Raw genomic sequence first — 21,053 nt, forward strand, 5'->3', positions numbered from 1 at the left:
ATCTATCTATCTATCTATCTATCTATCTATCTATCTATCTATCTATCTATCTATCTATCTATCTACACAACTTGCTCTGTAAAATGATCATGACGCTGTAGTCCTGGTGCTTTTTACATGAGTTGTTTACCTATATTTAATTAATTTTGCTGACTCAAAACAAAGTACCGGTAACTAAAATGAATAAAATGACTGAGGAGAATAAATGATCTTCTAAGCATTTTGTCCCTGCAGGGCTGCCATAGACAGTGTCTCGTCCTGCCTCTAAATCAAAAGTGAAGCTATGAAGGTTAAACGTCAGTTTGGGTTTTTCTGAAACAACAGTAGGGCGTTTTTTTGAACTCAGGTAAACGTTTCTCGGCGATGCAGGTATTGGGGTCTTCGTGGTGAGTTCATTGTCCTTGTGCGGCGGTGGGGAAAATGGCTTTGCTGTCTGTGCTGCTCTGGTTCCTTCTTGTTGTGACAGCTCATGTGACTGATGCTCAGCGGGGGCCGAGGAGCCGTCTCATCCTGACAGAGGCTTCTGATTACCACCCGGTCAGCTGGGAGTCAAGGAACACCCCCAGTCCTCAGCCTGGTGCCGGTCCAGAGCCAGGTGACCGGGCTCGTGCGTTTCAGGTCCCAACTTTGGACGGAAAGTTCTCCTACGACCCCGCTGAAGGCGCGTTGAAGGAGTCTCTGGTCATCCACGCCTTCACCAACAAGTCTGGGTTCCTGGAGTGCCTTTGGAGCTCCGAGTCCTCTTTGAAGAGCCTGGTTAAAGGTCTGCCGGATCGCACCCAGGTGCTCTTCCTGTCGCTGGACGACTCAGCGGTCAGTGATGCTCTGTGGATGCGGGAGCAGCTGGACCGGGCCGCCGCGCACAGGTGAACAGGACCTACTGTTGGTTGGGTTGTAGTAGGAAGCAGCAGAACCAGAATTACCAGGAGAGCCAGTTGAGGAGTTACTCTGTATTAAAGTATAAATGTATGAGGCATAACTCTAATAAGGTTTTTAATATATTTGATCACTACCTATGATTTACTATTATTTACGTTTGTTAGCTGTAGATATCAAAACAAGAAGCAGTGTTACATATCAAACAAGCCAGAGCCATTTCTTGGTTAAACTGAGAAAACAAAACCACTAACACAAAGAACATCCATTTAAAACAAGACAGAAAAGGAAAAAAATCCACAGACACAAAAATTATACCATAACAGATTGGAGAGGAAGCGCATTATTATGGTGAAACTGCTTCATTGTATGTCCATCCTGAATTTAGGACTTTTCTTTATAAATTAGAAAATCTTATTCATGGAGCAAGCATGTGAATTCAATTGCCTGAGAAATGTACTGTGGCACTATGTCTCATACACTGGAGAGATGCGTTTAGTACGTCGCCTTGCAAAGCAATTTAAAACCCCTTAAACTGTTTTACTTTACAGACTCATACTGCTGTGTGTTTTGGAGGGATTTTATATGATGGACCAACTATCAGTAGTCAGTAATTGTGAAATGGATGGAAGTGATACAGGTTTGTGAAAAGTATTTCCAAATATGTGTTCAACTTCCCGTGTTTTAACACTTTTAGACCCACCTTTTGCAGTAATTACAGCTCCAACTCTTTTGGGGTATGTATCGACCAGCTCTGCTTAGAAACAGATTTTTTTGTGCAGGCTTGTTTGCAATACAGCCCAAACTCAGTCAGATTGATAGGGGACCGACTGTGAAAAGCGATTTTGAAATGGATTTAGGTCTGATATGCGATGAGGTCATTGAAATACATTAAAATACTTTAAATATTGGATCATAGCTGTGAATGTATGTTTAAGGTTGGAGTCTTTGTGAAAACCTCAAAACAGAACTTGTGGCTTTTTTTTGTCACTTGTCCCTAAAGGCCAGATTTGTTGAGTTCACTGCTAATAGTCGTGTGGTCAACAGATTCTCCTACCTGAGCTGTGGATCTCTGCGGCCCCTCCAGAGGTACTTGCAGGGGAAGCCTGTTAATCGGGAGTTAATTAGAGTGAAATGTGATGAAACAGGGAAGCACCTAAAACATTTAGGACCAGGAGTGGGAAACACAACCCTAATGCAAAGTAAAACTCTAAAGGTCACAACGCACAACACTGGACCCTATCAGAATAATCTGTTCACATTGGTGGACTTTAACACATCTGCCTATTAATTAGAGTTTGCATTTCTGCTCCAAATAGATCATAGGATGAATAAGGGGATGCAGTATGATCAAAACAGCCAAAAAATGAACAATGAAGTACACTACTTTGCAAAAACAGGAACGTTATGAGAAGTAACGCTCACAATGAGTTTCCCGTGGTTACATTTTGATTTTACATTAAAATTTTGTTTTTTTTGTGGTCTATGCTGACGGTGCCTTGCAAAACTATTCCTCGTCCTTGAGCTTTACTCATTGTTTTACATTACAAACATTGTATTTCATTGGGATTTTATAATATAGATCAACACAAAATAGGGCAAAGTTTTGAGATGAAATGCAAACTTTTTAAAACCTTTCACAAATACAAATCTGAAAAGTGTGGTGTGCATTTGTATTTGGACCCTGATGCCCTGATATACTCTACCGGTCAAACGTTTTAGAACACCTTTCTCATTTAATGGTTTTCTTTATGTTTATTTACATTGTATGAAGATTCTCTCTGAAGGCATCACAACAGTGAATGAACATATATGGAATTATGTAGCAGTACAAAATTTGTAAAAAAAAAAAAACTTTAAATATGTTTTATGTTTTTGATACCTTAAAGTGTGATGACTGAAATATTCATCTCTGGCTGTCTATCAATGAACCTCTGGGAAGTTCTTTCAAGACTCTTTGGAAAACCATTTCAGGTGACCACCCCATAAAGCTCTTGGAGAGAGCGCCAAGAGAACAAAGCAGTCGTCAAAGCAAAGGGAGGCTATTTAAAATAATCTAAAATATAAAAATGTTTAGTTATTTCACACTTTTTGTTTACTACATAATTCCATGTGTGTTTATTCACAGTTCTGTTGCCTTTGGTGAGAATCTACAATATAAAACCATTAAGTGAGAAAGTGTATCTAGAACATTTGACTGAAGTGTAAATTGAAAGATTGTGGCTGTTACCTGTCAAAATGTGAAAAGAATTCGCCAGGTATTAATATTTCTTCAAGGCTCTGTGCTTTATTTACATTATTGGCTAAGTATGAACTAACAACTGTATGAAGCGATACTCAGTGTTATGTGATTAACTCTGATCTTTGTCCCAGCGGCAGGAAGGAGATTCTGACCCAGCTGCACTTCTGTCCAGTGCCGGTCTTTGCTTTGGGTAATTGGATCCCCAATGTGCTTTATTACTGGGGCTGCATGGGACACAACTGTGGGCTCTCGCAGGCCGTTTTCACCTCGGACGGTAAGGCAGAGTTTGATTTTCTGTGAGTTTTCAGACTTCTGAAGACCAGTTCCTTCATTACCGCTTATGTTACTTCTAACAGCGTGGAAGATGCCCATCATTATTAAAAGGCTGGATGCCAGGTATGATTGGCTCATGGGACGCTGGAGCGCCAAGACCTATCAGCTGGCTGATGCTGGAGATGGGTGTAAACCCTCACCATCTTTAGGGGGCGCTGTGGCCTGGGTGTCAGAAGGGAACTGCTCTTTCTTCACTAAGGTTTGTTTAAATTCAAAACGTCTATAAATATTAAAAAATGTCTACTTAGGTTAATATCTTTTTTTCCAAGGTACATAAAGTACTGTGCTAAAGTTTTACTCTACCCCTAATTTAAGGCCTGACCTGCTAATTCAGATTTTTTTTATAAAACATACAAACCCATTTGTGTGAACTTTGTTTTAATTCAGCCATGAAAATAACAAATGTTGAGCTGCAGGTTCCTTTTGAGTGGTAATGGTTTTGAATCCAACAAAAGATAAAAAGATAAAATTACTCCCATTATTATGCATTAAAGTATATGTCCCTAACCTTTAACTAATGTTGTTTCTTGTTGTGTTTACAGACCAAAAACAGTGGGAGTTTTCAGTTTGGTGCATTTAATGAACAGGACACAAAAAACTCAGATTTCTGGCTGATTAATCTGTGCATTGCTAATTGTTAGCTACTCATTGTGCATGTGTTGTCAAACTCTTAAAGCTTTAAATAAAACGAAATTGCTTAAGCTAGTTTTTCTCTAGCTTAAGGTGCAAGAATAAGTGAGAATTGCACCATCAATGGAAGCTGAGGTGGCTGGCTAAAACCACACTGGTCTTACCAAAGTTCATACTGGGAAGAGTTCAGGAAGGATCCTGTTGATTCATTTAAACTTAACATCACTCCCTTTTGAGTACTTTGATAACAGACCAGGAGCTATTTGTCTCTAGTTTTATAACCATTTTTCTTTAGCTAAAACATCAACTGTGGCTTTGCTTTTAACCTAAGTATAACATTTTCTTCTTTAAATGTTAAATATTCTTATATTTGTGTAAGTAATTGAGCAAATGTATATATTTTGAAGAGAAAAAGTGAACATTTCTTTTATTTTCTCCTTTAAATTCTTTACACCAGTATGACTAATGTTGAAATGAAGAATTTAATAAGCGTGACATGGATTCATTTGTTCCTCCAGGTTCAGAGCATGGCCAAATCAAATGCCTCCGGTGTCCTCGTCTATTCGCTCCCCGGTAACCCCATCCAGGATATGAACTGTGTTGACCTTGAGTGTTTCCTTCCTCTTGGTATCCCGGCTGCCATGGTGCATCAGGAGGTTTCGGTTGCTCAGGCGCTCCGGTAAAACCAGCTCAGATGAAGGATTAAAAGGATTAAAAGCCTACCGGTGTTGATGCTTAACATCCTTACTTGTTCTTTTTAGAGGTTAAACATTTCCAAAGCTTGTTTCATGCCTGTTGGATTAATCTACATGATTTTTGATCATTTAGCAATGCTTATTTTTCTTAAAGTTGGTGTAATTTCACTGTTCTGATCCTTTGTTTTTGTAGCTCCGGACAGGTGGTGAATGTTTCCTTTCAAACCACACCATCCCCAAATTTCTTCATTGGTGTTGACCAACAGGGGGCGCTGGCTGAGATGGGCTGGTTCCTCTACCCATCATTTAGCTTCATCAACTGGCAGGCCCAGTGGTGAGGATGAAAGAAGGCTGCATCATATTTTTTTTGTCTTTTTACGTTTATTATGCAAAAGATTAAGGAAATTTCAATTTTGGATTCTCATCACACCTCATGACATTGTAATATATCGAATTTATTTTGCAGTGCCCCCTAACACATAGCTTTTAGGGATGAGCAAATTTATTTCAAAAGCTCCACTGGGATAAGATTAAGGTTGGGGTTTTGGGAAGGCCATTGAAGAAGCTTAATGTTGGCCTGTTTTATGCATTCAAAGATCAATGATGTGTGATGTGTTTTGGGTCATTGTCCAAATCTCAACCATCTAGCCATTCAATTTGTTCAATACCCCACAGCATAATGTGGCCACCACCATGCCTGATTGTTGATATAGTGCTCCTAGGTTTTAAACATTTGTCAGCTGAGGGCAGATTTGAATGTGCTGCAAAACCTCCTCTAACATTTTGTTTAGCTGTTTTTGTTTTTGTCTCCAGGTTTGAATTCTCTGCTGGTCTGCAGATAAAACTCCAAAGTCCTGCGAAAGTCATTCCAGTGTTTGATCATGTCACAATGCAAGGCGACAAAGGAGCGGTGGCCACAGTCGACCTGCCGTCCGGTAACCTAATCAGCGCTATCTATGACATACCAAAACCACTGTTAATTGTTTATCTACCTGATAATGCGACTGGTCATGGGGGGACTGATTGTACAGTTTAAATGCAATTTGGTCAATAGATTGAGGTAAGTTTTTACGTCATATAAAGGACAAAGAACACTGCAAAAATACACACACTCATTTTCCGTAGAAAACACAAACATTCCCTTTTATTAATATGTTATATTTGTCGGTAGATCTGTGGGACTTTGACATGCTGGAGCTTGACGCATCGCTGTCATGTCCTGGAAGGAGGGACTCGTCTTGCGCTCAGTGGGACCACACTGTCCAGCTGTTCGTGTGCTGCGATCAGCTGAGTCCATACTGCAACACGGAGCTGGGACGCTGGATTACTGCGTTCCGCAGGTAACTCCTTGATGATGCCGCTGCCTCACGCTGCATAATCTTTCATTGTGACACTAGATTTAAAAGAATTAATGCATTATTTTTTGTCCTGACGTAATGATATTTTAAGATACGATGCATGTTTTTAAAGAATATCTCTTTAACTGCATGTTGTTGGCAAAATTATACCACTAAAATTAGATGCATCAATTTTTGGCTCTTTTCTTTTGCTGAAATCAAAATAATGTTAGAGGTACCAACTGGAAGGGCAAAGCTTGGTCAAAATATTAGAGAAATAGTTTGAATTAGATTTTAATTAGACTTTTATATATGTATATAAATTAGAAATCAGCTGTATGCAATATAAACTCTAAGATAAACACCTGTCATTTAATCTCTGTGTTCTATATTTGTTTGTCATTTGAGGCAAATTGAAAGAGTCAGTGTTGCCCTTTTTAAATTTTGGTGTCTGCAAATACAGAACATTGAAAAGTATTAATACCCCTTAAACCTTTTTACATTATGTCACACAACAACCAAAAAAACACAAAAATATATTTTGTTGGGCTCTTTTAGCAGAAACCAAAACCACCTAGTGGATAATTGTGAAGTTAGTCTTTTGTTCTTAAATGAAATCCACTCTAACCAGTTGCCTTCAGATGTCAGTTAGGAATTAGAGTCATCCTTTGTGTTCAGTACAAATCCAGCTGTTCTGTAAAGACTCAGACCGTTGTTGGAGAACAACAAACAAAATCATGAAGACCAAGGAACAGAGCAGGTAGGGATAAATGTGTCGAGAAGCTTGGAATAAGTTTAGGTTATTAAACAACATCCCAAGCTTTAAGAATCTCACAAAGCACTGTTTTATCCATCATCTGAGTATGGAAACCATTTGCGTTCTTATCAAGACATGACCATCCACTTAAACTGGCAGACTGGACAAGAGGGGCATTCATCAGCAAAGAGGGCCTTGGTAACTCTTGAGGAGCTGCAGAGATCCAATGCTCAAGTGGGACGCTCTGTTGAGAGGAAAACTGCTAGTTGTCCACTCCATAAATCTGGTTTGGTGGAGTGGCAAAAACGAATTAATTGTTAAAAGAAAGTCCCAACAAATCTCATTAGCAGTTAGCCATAAACTACGCAGGGGAAACGGCCAACATTTAGTCAGATGAGACCACAATTGCACTTCTTGGCCTACATGCTAAACGCTGTGTGTAGCAGAGAACTAATACTGCACTTCTCACTTCCCACCATGTTTCACCATCCCCATGGCGAAAGATGGTGGTGGCAATCTTTTCATCTGCACGGACTGGAAAGCTGGGTTGATTGGAAGATGGATGAAACTAAATACAGAACAATCCTGGAATATGTTAGGGTAATTCTTTTATTAGCTAAAATTTGTGCTAGCTTTAATAGTAAGTTTCAGCATGCTTTTTACTGTTGATCACATTTTCTAAGAATACGTTTAATAGTGGCTTCTCAGTGACCTTCTGGCTCTGTGTCTTAGTGAGTTGAGGTATTTATTGCAGTCCAAACAGGAGAAGTATTAGACAAACCGTCTAGTTTCACAATTACACTTTGAAGCTCACATACCACTTTGAGTTCTTTATGTTTATTACTACACCCATTTCTGCAACCCACATATTCAGGAGTTGCACACCATGGAAGTGTGCTGACCATCTGAACTGCAGTATTTTATCCTTTCAGACATTTGTTACTTAGTTTCTTTTTAATGGACTCATTTCTGCTCATATGACCCCGGGTTAAACCCTAGATCTCTGCTGCTTAACTCTACATGCACAGATGTCGCACAAGCATTTTCCCATTTCCTATTTAGTAACAGGAAAAAGCACGTCTGTGGAGCAGATAAGCTGAAGGTTATCTATAGGAGTTGTTGTTGGGGCAACAGGGGTTGAATCCTGACCATCTGATGGAGAGCCAATGGCAGCTTTATGTGTCAAGAGCGCAGAACCAGACGCTAGACACCAACAATGGGTGGGACAGCTCCTAAATGCTTTTTGTATGTATTTTTCTCAGAGCCTCACTTTGCATATCCTCCAAACTTTTAAATTGTGGATTTGGTCAGCTGGACTCAACGTAATTGATCCACTTTTCTTTTTTTTTTTCGACGGGAAGACAGGGTAAAGGAGACCCTCTTGTCCAGACGAGACGTTCTTCTCTGGTTACACAATGGATTCTTGGCAGCAGTGGAAGATTGTGTGCCTGACTACGATGTTGGTCGAGGACATAGAAAACGTGTACATATTTGGACTTTTGATAACAGGATTTCTACTTTGTGGAGGTGGTGGTTACCTGGCTTATTGAGTGATTCGCAAAACCCGGGCAGCTGTTCAAAGCATTCCAAAGCTGCCTGCGATGTTAGATGGAGTCTGTAGAGCGATCAACACTCAGACTGGAATGTTAAGAGAGCAGAATCACAAGCTGGACACAATTCTTGATCAGAATCGCAGCCTGGCAGCGGTTGGACTCAGAGGTTAAAGAATATAATCTTGGAGAAGTTGTACGCTCCAGATCTGCGGAAAGTACCAGAAATTTGGCTATTTTGATTCGCAATTGAGACATAATCTTAAGGTAGTTGGAAATTCACAACTGCCTGAATCACAACATTTATTGTTTTTCTAAATCTGGCGCCCCAATGTGGCCTTGGCAACTTCTGCTAACTGGCTATCGACAAAATATCTTCTGGATGTTATATAAACATGACGCTCTGTTGGGAATTGGGAGTGTTCGTTCATGTGCTTGTCCACCAGAGGTCCTCCTGGAGCTTCTTTTAACCATCTACAGGTGTTGCTGATCTTCGGCTGATTGGCCTTACCTGGGAGGAGTACTTAGGAGCCTGCCACCAGTCCTTCAACGCCTGAGTGTTGTTGCCCTAGTGGTAAACACCAAGCCAGAGAAACTTTGCCAATCTGTTTTTGGCTTTTGCTAATCCTGTTTATCTTTCCCTGCTTCCTGTTAGAAACCTGTGAGGTGTGGGCTGTTACCTACGGAGCTGGACTCGGACATTCTACACCTTCTACTGCTGTTTGTGAATTTGGATTATTCATCTCTGATTGTGGCACGGTTCCTAACCTTCCTAACACCTGCCTCTGTGAGAACTCTGGACCGAACATTGGACTAGCTATTTGGATTGCCTGACTCCCAAGCCCAGTGGTATGACCCTCCTGAATTTCTCTGCTCAAGTGATCAAGTAAGCAAAACTTCCAGAGCTATATAGATGTACTTCCACCCCAGATCCGAACTAACTCTTGCCTCTTTCTTCAGTGGACCCGAAGAACCTTCCAACCCTTGTTCCAGTAGAACTCTCCTTGTGTGTTTAAATAAACATTTGACACTTGTCTGGTCTCCTGAGTGAGTTTTGCATGTGGGTCAAAAGAATTCCTAAAACAATGACCAACAAGACCCAGCAGACTCACTCAGGGTTGAAATAGCAGATCAATTAATACATTCGCATGATTCCAAGCTCAGGTCTTTACATGACCAGCTTACCATCACCAATCAAAGTTTGGAACAAATGGCTCAACAAATACAAAGTTTCCTACATAGTCTGCAATCTGGTGCAGTTACTACCTCCGCTCCGCCTAGTGGCGCTATGGTATCCTCGACTTCTCACTCGGTAGCCTTACGTGACGTCACTACCCCCAATCCGGAAAAGTATTCTGGTGAGGTGGATTGTGGAGGTTTTCTCCTTCAGTGTTATCTGGTGTTTAATTGCTCTCCCCACTCCTTCCCTTTTGATAATGCTAGAATTTCTTACATCTTGGCCTTGTTAACCAGAAAAGCACTAAGTTGGGCATAAGCATGTTTTAAAAATCCATCCCCCTTTGGTTGCACTTACAAGGAGTTTATTGAAGAGTTCCGACTAACTTTTTCTACTGTTTCAGATCGTCCCAGCCAATCCCGCCACCTCCCGACTCTCAAACAGGGGCTAAGACCAGTATCTGAGTTCTCCATTGAGTTTCGAACTCTGGCAGCTGCATCCGGCTGGAACCCAGACGCTTTAAAATCAGCGTTCTTTCAAGTACTAAACAAGACGCTAAAGGATGAGTTGACCACCTTAGATGAGCCGGAGGAGTTAAATGATTTCATTGCTTTGGCCACCCGTATTGATAATCGTCTTAGAGAAAAGAAGCGGTCTCGCCCTGTTTTTCCTGCCACTGGGAAAAAAGAGAATCAAACTGTTCATAGACCTGCTCACCCCCAACCTCTCTCTAATCCATCTTTGGAGGTTGAACCCATGCAGATGGGACGAGCCCATCTAACCCCTGAAGAGAAACAGAAAATACGTTCTGCTAACCTCTGCCTATATTGTGGCTTCCCTGGACATTTTTTGGCTACTTGTCCTGTACGGCCAAAAGACCGGGTCCTCAGTAAAAACGGGGAGTCTGACGGACCAGATTTCCTCACCTACTAGTCCTCGTTTAATCCTTCCTGCCAAGCGTTTACTGCATAACGCATCTTTTGAACTTACTGCTCTCATTGACTCCGGCTGTGAACGAGACCTCATTGACAGCAAGCTGGTGGATCAATTGGACATTGAAACTGAGGAACTCTCTATTCCTTTAAGGGCCATTGCTTTAGACGGGAAGGAGTTGCCCTGTATTACCCACCGCACCAGACCGTTACAGCTAATCCTTTCAGGTAACCACAGGGAGGCTATTTCCTTTTATGTTTTTTATGTCACACATCTATTGTTTTGGGTTTTAGCTGGTTAAACCAACATAATCCTCACCTTGATTGGACTAACTCTACTGTTCAATCCTGGTCGTCACAATGTCATTCTTCCTGTTTGCAGTCCGCAGTTCTTCCAACTCCTAAGCCGGCGTCTCCTGAAAAGGCGGACCCCTGACTTATCCGGCGTACCTACTGAATATCATGATCTGAGCCGAGTTTTCAGTTAACAACAAGCACTGTCTCTTCCTCCACACCGTCCCTATGACTGCGCCATCGACCTGCTTCCAGATGCCCCATTACCCTCTAGCAGATTATACCCCATCTCTCGCCCAGAACGTCAAACTCTGGAAGACTACATTTCAAATTCCCTAGCTGCAGGCCTCATTCGCCATTCCTCTTCTCCTCTTGGGGGAGGTTTCTTTTTTGTGAGTAAGAAAGACGGGTCTCTCCGTCCGTGTATTGACTACAGGAGGCTGAATGCCATAACCATCAAAAATAAATACCCTCTTCCACTCTTATCTGCTGCCTTTGAACCTGTTCAAGGCGCCACAGTTTTCTCCAAACTAGACCTGCGCAATGCATACCACAATGCATCCGACAAGGAGATGAGTGGAAAACTGCCTTTAAAACCCCATTAGGTCATTTTGAGTACTTGGTAATGCCTTTTGGCCTTTACAATGCTCCTGCTGTGTTCCAGGCTCTGGTGAATGATGTCCTGCGAGATTTTCTATACGTTTTCGTTTTTGTTTACCTTGATGATATTCTCATTTTCTCCAAGGATCTGACTGAACACCGGAGACATGTTCGACTTGTGCTGCAACGGCTGCTAGAGAACAAATTATTTGTTAAGGCCGAGAAATGTGAGTTTCACAAGTCCACGGTGTCCTTTTTGGGCTTTATCCTGCGCAGTGGTCAGTTGTGTTCTGACTCAGCAAAAATTAAGGCAGTGCTTGAATGGCCTATACCAGAGTCCAGGAGGCAGCTTCAACGCTTTTTGGGCTTTGCAAACTTTTAGCATCGCTTTATTAGGGACTTCAGCCGAACGGCTGCCCCCCTTACTTCTCTCACCTCCACCAAAGTAGCTTTTTCCTGGACATCTGAAGCTGACTCCGCCTTTAGAGAGCTAAAGGAAAGATTTGCCAAAGCGCCTATTCTGCTTCAACCTGACTCTTCCAAACAGTTTGTCCTGGAGGTGGATGCTTCAGATTCTGGGGTAGGTTCTGTGCTTTCTCAACATTCAAGTGATGACAACAAACACCCTTGTGTTTATTTCTCCCGCAGACTGACCCCCACTGAGAGAAATTATGATGTGGGTGATCGAGAGCTGTTAGCCATCAAGCTAGCCCTGGAGGAATGGCGTTACTGGTTTGAGGGCACGGAACATCCGGTACTGGTCTGGACTGATCGCAAGAACCTCTCCTACCTTCAGTCAGCCAAGCGTTTGAACTCATGCCAGTCCCGTTGGTCCCTGTTCTTCTCCCGGTTTAACCTCACCATCTCATACCGTTCTGGAACTAAAAATATCAAGCCTGATGCCTTGTCCCGACAGTACTCGCCTGATGTCACAAATGAGGATCCTGTCTCGATTCTCCCTCCTAGCTGCAAAATCAGCTCCGTTACCTGGGAGATTGAACGATTGGTCACACAGGCGTTACTCTCTGACCCTGGTCCTGACAGCTGTCCTCCTAACAGGACTTTTGTTCCTGAATCCGTTTGTCCCCGCCTGATTCAATGGTTTCACAACTCTGCACATCCTGGTTCGTCCCGCACCATCGCCCTGATCTCACGTCGTTTCTGGTGGCCCACTTTACATAAGGACGTTAAGAGCTATGTGGGGGCTTGTTCTACCTGTGCCCGAAGTAAACCGTCTCACCGCCCTCCTGCTGGTCTCCTGCAACCTTTACCTATTCCCATGAGACCATGGTCCCACATAGCTTTGGACTTTGTTACTGGGTTACCCCCTTCCCGTGGAATGACAACTATTCTGATCATAGTGGATAGATTCTCCAAATCATGCGATCTTATTGCATTAAATAAACTTCCATCAGCACTCCAGACTGCTCGGCTACTTGTCCGTCATGTCTTCCGTCTGCATGGAATCCCACAAGAGATCGAGGCCCTCAGTTCACCTCACAGGTTTGGAAGCAGTTTTGTCTCGCCTTAAATGCTAGAGTTGCTCTCTTCTCTCCTCATCCTCAAACTAATGGTCAAACCGAGAGAATGAACCAAGAACTGGAATCCATGCTCAGATGTCTAACTACTACCAGTCCTACCAGCTGGAGTGAGTATCTTCCATGGGTTGAATATGCACACAATACACATGTTTCGTCTGCCACAAGATTGTCCCCATTTGAGGTTTCCATTGGTTACCAGCCCCCACTGTTTCCTGATGATGAGAAGGAGATCTCTGTTCCTTCAGTCCAACACCACATACATCGCTGTAAAAGAGTGTGGGCCAATGCTGTGGCCGCCCTTCACTGCACTGTGGAGCAGAACCGCTGTTTTGCTGATTGGCGTAGGGTCCCGGCACTTGAATATACCCCTAGACAGAAGGTATGGCTATGTGCTCTTGATGTTCCTCTGAAATCCTTGTCCAAGAAATTAGCACCACGTTACATCGGACCCTACGTTATTGATTCCATTATCAATCCTTCTGCATTCTGTCTCCGCCATCCTGCCTCTCTACGTATTCATCTTACTTTCCATGTCTCACAAATCAAGCCCGTCCAGACCAGTGACCTCTGCCCTCCTCCCGCCCGGGGCGTTGGGGGTCATCCTGTCTATCCCGTCCGCCGTATTGTGGATTCCCGGCGGCGGGGTCGCAGTTGGCAGTACTTGGTGGATTGGGAGGGTTATGGTCCTGAGGACCGCACCTGGGTTCCCTGTTCTTACATCTGTGACTCTTCCTTGATCACCGATTTCCTGGCTTCTCGCCCTTCAACTTCCTCTGGACCGCCTGGAGGCGGTCGTTGAGGGGGGGGTACTGTTGGGAATTGGGAGTGTTCGTTCCTGTGCTTGTCCACCAGAGGTCCTCCTGGAGCTTCTTTTAACCATCTACAGGTGTTGCTGATCTTCGGCTGATTGGCCTTACCTGGGAGGAGTACTTAGGAGCCTGCCACCAGTCCTTCAGCGCCTGAGTGTTGTTGCCCTAGTGGTAAACACCAAGCCAGAGAAACTTTGTCAGTCTGTTTTTGGCTTTTGCTAATCCTGTTTATCTTTCCCTGCTTCCTGTTAGAAACCTGTGAGGTGTGGGCTGTTACCTACGGAGCTGGACTCGGACATTCTACACCTTCTACTGCTGTTTGTGAATTTGGATTATTCATCTCTGATTGTGGCACGGTTCCTAACCTTCCTAACACCTGCCTCTGTGAGAACTCTGGACCGAACATTGGACTAGCTATTTGGATTGCCTGACTCCCAAGCCCTCCTGAATTTCTCTGCTCAAGTGATCAAGTAAGCAAAACTTCCGGAGCTATATGGATGTATTTCCACCCCAGATCTGAACTAACTCTTGCCTCTTTCTTCAATGGACCCGAAGAACCTTCCAACCCTTGTTCCAGTAGAACTCTCCTTGTGTGTTTAAATAAACCTTTGAAACTTGACTGGTCTCCTGAGTGAGTTTTGCATGTGGGTCAAAAGAATTCCTAAAACAATGACATGCTCTTCCCCAGCACTCCCCCTACCAGCTGTGTGCTGATAGGACTATGTGGCTGATTGATAAAACTTTTACCTCTCTTCTCAAGATCAATGGCGCTTCTATCAGTGTTGACAGTCTAATTCTTGCAAACACACTCAGACTTATATATATTCACACCCTCAAGATTCCACCGTACCCTTGCTAAATCTTTACTTATGTGTGTGTTGCTTACCCCTGCTGACGTTTTGTGTACTATTTTTTTTCCTCCTCTCTTACTTTACCTAAATGTGTGATTTCATTACTTTTCATAGATTTTCAGATTTCTCAGAAGGATTACCAGCGAAAACCAAATATTAGTAATTTGGACTTTAGCTGCTCTTACACCAATGACCCAGCTTTCTTAATTAGATTACTTAGTTCAACTTCAGTACCAGTAAAAGCTTAGCACAAGATGCTTTCCCCTACGTAGAGGACTTAATTATATAATTACCTCTTTAGAAAGATTGGTTTACAACCAGCTCTTACCAGTAAAACCCAAAGGATTATAAATGTTATCTGTATCATTGTAATGTTGGCCAGAGATTTTTAGATTTCTCAAAAGGATTCATAGATTTTTAGATTTCTTAGAAGGATTGTAGTATCGTTTGATTTGTTTTTCTGTGTCTGTATTTGTGTTTATTTTCTTTGTGATTGTATTGTAATTGTATGTACAGCGCTTTGAGTGTCTTGTTACTGAAAAGCGCTATATAAATAAACTTACCTTACCTTACCTAAATCTGGCTACACCCCCACTTTAGTCATCAGATAGATGCATTTTCTATATAAGCTTTGTGTACCATTAAGTCAGGACACTTCTTCATTCAGAAGTCAGACTTCATATACCTGTGAGTGTCCCTCGGCTAGTGGAGCGAAAAGGTAATTTGTTTACATACATCTTATGTTAATCTAGTGTTTTCTGATATATTCAATATAGCTTGGATTTAATTAAACTTGTTATGATTATTTTAATCTATATAAAGTCTTTACATAGTCCTTAACAGTTAAGGACTTAACAGTTAAGGAAAATGCTGAAGTAAAATGTTGCTTAACAAAGAACACCTATTAGTCTGCACAAGACTTGAGACTGGGGTGGAGGTTCACCTTCCAACAGGACAAAGATCCTCAACAATCAGGGCTAAATGGGAATGGTTTCGATCAAAGCATATTCATGTGTTAGAATGGCCCAGTCAAAGTCCAGAACAAAATCCAATTTAGAATGTGTGACAAGACTTAGACACTGATGTTTACAGATACTCTCCACCCATTCTGAATGAGATTAAGTTTTATTGCAAAGAAGAATGAGCAAAATATTCAGTCTCTAGATGTGGAACATTGGCAGAGACATACCCTGGAAGACTTGTAGCTGTAACTACACTGAACAGCTGTTTAAAGTGTTGACTCTGGGAGCTTAAAATAAATGCATGCTTAAATTAAATATTTTAAAAACCACAATTATTCAAAGCTTTGTCTTTCTCTAACACAAAAACATCCCAATAAAAAATTCTGAAGTCTGTGGTTGTTTCATGACAAAAATGTAAATAAGCTCAAGGCATATTAATTCATACTTTTGCAAGGCATAAAAATAAAAATACATAAAAAATCGCTGCACCAGTTTATTTCCCTATTTATTTTGCTAATTTCACATAATTGTTCTGTTTTGGCAGAGGAACTGGACACTGGCTGACAGACGTGTCTCCGCTAATCCCTTTGTTGGACAGCAACAAATGCACCTTTACAATGAAGACAGTGCCCTGGGCGATGCCTTGGGTCGTCTCCCTCAACCTTAGGTTTAGTGTCAGCAACCAGACAGGTAAACACTGTGGTCAATTTAATGCCCAACCAAAGCTGAGAAAACCTCTCACTCTTCAGGGCGAGTTGTATGTCCTGAACTAAAAGTATATGTTGTAACACCTCAGTTTTTGGATGCAGCCAAATGTTTTGTGTCAAAGGTGAAGGTTTAGAGAAGCTTCATCCCTTCAGAGTGATGTCTCTGTACAGCGGGGGAACCTTTGACAAAAGCTACAACAAGAGGTACCAGCCAATGAAATTCCCCATCCCTTCATCCACCAAGAAGGTACCCAATGGTTTGCAAATGAGCAGATATTCACGTTACATGTCTGTGGAGCATCTCACCAGCCATGTGGTTGGTTTCAGGTGGAGCTCTATGCTGTTATCACGGGGCACGGCAGCGATGAGAATGGCTGTGGGGAATTCTGCATCACCTCCCACCATTTCCTGATAAACGCCGTGTATAACAACACTCGCAGATTCGACTCTGCAGGTGAGGAAAGCTCATGAAGACAAAATTATCACTAAAACAATATTTAATCAATAATTTAACAAGCACAGAGTTTTAGCAAACATCAGCTACTTTTCCTCAGTACTAACAAAACTATAATTGTTTTCTTTAAAACAAATAAGAACTAAAAGGTAACCAGGTTTGAATCGGCCTACTTTTCTAAAATCTAGTGCAAAGCTGGTCGTGATGTAATTTCCTGCACTGGTTGTTGCATTTAATGTCCTTTTTATTGTCATATTGGAACAACAGGATCAGCTCTTGGCTGCACAATGCGGGTGAAGGAGGGCGCCGTACCAAACGAGCACGGCACGTGGCTGTATGGGCGAGGAGGCTGGTGTGATGGCCTGCAGGTCGACCCATGGAGGATTGACATCACCAAACAGGTTTGTCCACCAATGCAAAACTTCATTCTTACAACATGCAATAGACAAGAGATTTAATCAAGAGTTGCTCTACATAAATGATATCATCTTGTACTTAATATTTCTGAAGAAGAGCAGGAAAATACAACCTAAAGTTCATTCTTACTGATTCAATAAGATTGAAGTTGGTCCATGTCAACTAGGAGCTGCTAATAAATGCAATGCCAGGATGGAAAGACATCAGACCTGCTCAGAGAAGCAGTTGTTGCTTGCAAGGATTATAAAGGTTTTCCAAACTATTCTACAGTGATAGTGATTATTCACATGTGGAAAACATTTACGACAGCAGCCTGTGTCCACAGGAGTCCTTGTAGAAATTCATTCAAAGGTCAAAGGAATATTTGGAAAAATTACTAACTGAGGCATTACTAATTTAGCTGCAAGATTTATTCTCTCCAGAAAGTCCTGGATCTGCCCTGAGGAATCCTCTTAGAGGATCTTGTCTTATGACCATTCACAAATCTCCCTCCTGTTGTCCATGCTGATGTGTTTGGATGTGAACAACCCCAGAAACCCTGTTGTCTGAGATGTTTTTTCCCCCTTAGTAAGGTCCCTTATGGTTATGGGTAAGAGGCTGGACTGAGTTCAATTCAGAAATATTTACATTTTTTGCACCTAAACTCAACTTGTTTAAGCTGCTGTCCCTGCTACATTGAGTAATGTTAGCTGATGCGCTAGCTTGCTGTTTGTTTCAGGTGAGAAAACATTTCAATGGAGACAGTTTCTGCATTTGTTACTGACAAAGGGTGTCCATACAATGCTTTGCATATTTCCATTTCATATCAACGATAAAATTCACTATGGCATTAAATGACTGTCTCTCATTTAAATCTTCCATCTAGCAACCGATACAAAGGTTCCCACCTATACAGGTCCTTCTCAAAATATTAGCATATTGTGATAAAGTTCATTATTTTCCATAATGTCATGATGAAAATTTAACATTCATATATTTTAGATTCATTGCACACTAACTGAAATATTTCAGGTCTTTTATTGTCTTAATACGGATGATTTTGGCATACAGCTCATGAAAACCCAAAATTCCTATCTCACAAAATTAGCATATCATTAAAAGGGTCTCTAAATAGGCTATGAACCTAATCATCTGAATCAACGAGTTAACTCTAAACACCTGCAAAAGATTCCTGAGGCCTTTAAAACTCCCAGCCTGGTTCATCACTCAAAACCCCAATCATGGGTAAGACTGCCGACCTGACTGCTGTCCAGAAGGCCACTATTGACACCCTCAAGCAAGAGGGTAAGACACAGAAAGAAATTTCGGAACGAATAGGCTGTTCCCAGAGTGCTGTATCAAGGCACCTCAGTGGGAAGTCTGTGGGAAGGAAAAAGTGTGGCAGAAAACGCTGGAGGAAGACTGGGGAGAAGGAAATGCCAAAATGCCAGAAGTCCAGTGTCAAGTACCCACAGTCAGTGATGGTCTGGGGTGCCGTGTCACCTGCTGGTGTTGGTCCACTGTGTTTTATCAAGGGCAGGGTCAATGCAGCTAGCTGTCAGGAGATTTTGGAGCACTTCATGCTTCCATCTGCTAAAAAGCTTTATGGAGATGAAGATTTCATTTTTCAGCACGACCTGGCACCTGCTCACAGTGTCAAAACCACTGGTAAATGGTTTACTCACCATGGTATCACTGTGCTCAATTGGCCTGCCAACTCTCCTGACCTGAACCCCATAGAGAATCTGTGGGATATTGTGAAGAGAACGTTGAGAGACTCAAGACCCAACACTCTGGATGAGCTAAAGGCCGCTATCGAAGCATCCTGGGCCTCCATAAGACCTCAGCAGTGCCACAGGCTGATTGCCTCCATGCCACGCTGCATTGAAGCAGTCATTTCTGCAAAAGGATTCCCGACCAAGTATTGAGTGTATAACTGTACATGATTATTTGAAGGTTGACGTTTTTTGTATTAAAAACACTTTTCTTTTATTGGTCGGATGAAATATGCTAATTTTGTGAGATAGGAATTTTGGGTTTTCATGAGCTGTATGCCACAATCATCCGTATTAAGACAATAAAAGACCTGAAATATTTCAGTTAGTGTGCAATGAATCTAAAATATATGAATGTTAAATTTTCATCATGACATTATGGAAAATAATGAACTTTATCACAATATGCTAATATTTTGAGAAGGACCTGTATATGTTTAACCCACAGTGACACCTAGCGGCCACACCATAATGCAAAGAAGATTTTATGGCTCATACAACAATCTAACAACTAACTAAGTGACCGAGTTACTTCACCTAGACGAGCTATACCACAGTCTCATTTGAAGACAGGATGGTACGGTTTGTTCTGTCTTACCCTGTAATGGACAGGTGACCTGCCTATCACAAAGCAATTAGTCCTCTCACCCAATAACCACTGAAGACATTCACCAGCCCCCTGGCGACACTGCAATGATTAGGCGAGTATATAAAATGGATGGATGGACTTTAGAAGTGCTTAATGAGATCTTATTCATATCAGCTTATCACTCTGCAGAGCTGCAAATAGCACAACTGCCCAGCACCATATTGTGCAGAACTGCACAAGCCAACATAATGCCACACACTTTCTCAGGCATGTATTGCAGAATTCCTCCAGCTGATCCAAGGCAGACCTATCTTCTCTTTAGTACCTGGGTCCAAAATTGTGCTTCTCCAATCTCCCACTGTCCAAAAACCCTAGCATGGAGATCACCTGCTTAGTTAGTTCTGGGTAAAAATAATTATTTTTTTCAAAAGCTAGAAGCCATCTGTCTAAAGGAAGATCGGTCCAAATTGGGTCGTCAAAGAACAATGATCACAAATCTAAAACAAAATTGTTAAAAAGGAAAATCAAGGTCCAGTCAAACTTCAAACTCAACCTGATTGAAATGAGTTGGTGGGACCTTTAGATAGTTGTGAAGTAACCAGTATATGCAAATCCAAATGAAGCAATGCTGAAAAAAAACACTTGGTCAAAATTCCTCCACAGCAATAGGAGAGACTAAGTCGTATAAAAGATGATCACCCACAACATTCTTACAACAATCTTCCAAAGCAATGAATGTCTGAAGCAATTACATTTGAAGAGTCCTTAATTATACTGAAGTGAGATATTGACCTCTGAAGGCTCTTTGTGAAATCTACCTAATTCCTGATCGTCCTCTGTGAAGGCACTGTCAGGCTCTTAGCAGTGATTTGTGAAAAACTTAGGTTTCCTTTAGGGATATGATCAAGTCCTCATATCCGTGATATGTCATCATAGCAGCGTGTTAAAGTGCAGATGTTCCCAAACCGTCGAGATGCAGGTAAATGCACATAGAATCTAAGTGGGTTATAAATGTTTCCATTTGGAAGATCCATGTTTTCTTCTGTTATTAATTAGTTGTCTGTGTCTCCTTTTACCCTCTTTCAGCTGAACATGACCGACTTTGAATCCAACACTATTGTGTATTTTGGCTTGTTTAACGGGCTGGACCCAAATCCAGCTCAGCAGCCTGGATATATCATCATGTCGTCTTTTCTCATCTTCTACAAATGATTCTCCTTAAAAAAAAAAAAAGAGAGATAATTTTCTCAATCTTGATTAAACATTACTCAGTGTATGCAATCAACCAATAAATGTATATTTTTTCACCTTGTTTTTCAGTGTTTCCTTTACCTTCTGTCTAATTCATAAAACATGCACTGACTGAAGTGATCGAGGCTATTTCCAGCTTTTTCAAGATCTTTTCTTCAGATACGCCAAGAAGAGTTTCGCACTGTTGTCGGTTCTTCTTAAAACTGCTTTGTGTTTCAAGGGGAAAATGCATTGTTTTGAGGACAGCCTCTCCTCCATAATTGTGCATAATCATGTTTAATTTGAATGGGTGATT

General features: G+C 41.7%; 1 protein-coding gene across 2 annotated transcripts; it reads left to right on the forward strand.

Moving 5' to 3' along the window:
- The first annotated feature begins 244 nt into the window (after positions 1–244).
- Positions 245–20,819, forward strand: si:dkey-256h2.1 (uncharacterized protein LOC337520 homolog). 2 transcript variants are annotated; one of them, XM_047361359.1, is made up of 12 exons: positions 245–866; positions 3,250–3,392; positions 3,475–3,650; positions 4,600–4,760; positions 4,970–5,110; positions 5,590–5,711; positions 5,948–6,116; positions 16,131–16,276; positions 16,416–16,540; positions 16,621–16,747; positions 17,015–17,148; positions 20,594–20,819. In XM_047361359.1, exons 1-12 carry the CDS (start codon positions 421–423, stop codon positions 20,717–20,719), a joined length of 2,016 nt encoding a protein of 671 aa, XP_047217315.1. In that variant the 5' UTR covers positions 245–420; the 3' UTR covers positions 20,720–20,819. The 2 variants fall into 2 exon arrangements, with proteins under 2 accessions (XP_047217315.1, XP_047217316.1); XM_047361360.1 differs by having other exon boundaries at positions 3,256–3,392.
- Positions 20,820–21,053: the final 234 nt, after the last annotated feature.

Source organism: Girardinichthys multiradiatus, chromosome 3 (assembly GCF_021462225.1).
Source record: "Girardinichthys multiradiatus isolate DD_20200921_A chromosome 3, DD_fGirMul_XY1, whole genome shotgun sequence".
Classification (NCBI taxonomy): Eukaryota; Metazoa; Chordata; class Actinopteri; order Cyprinodontiformes; family Goodeidae; genus Girardinichthys; species Girardinichthys multiradiatus.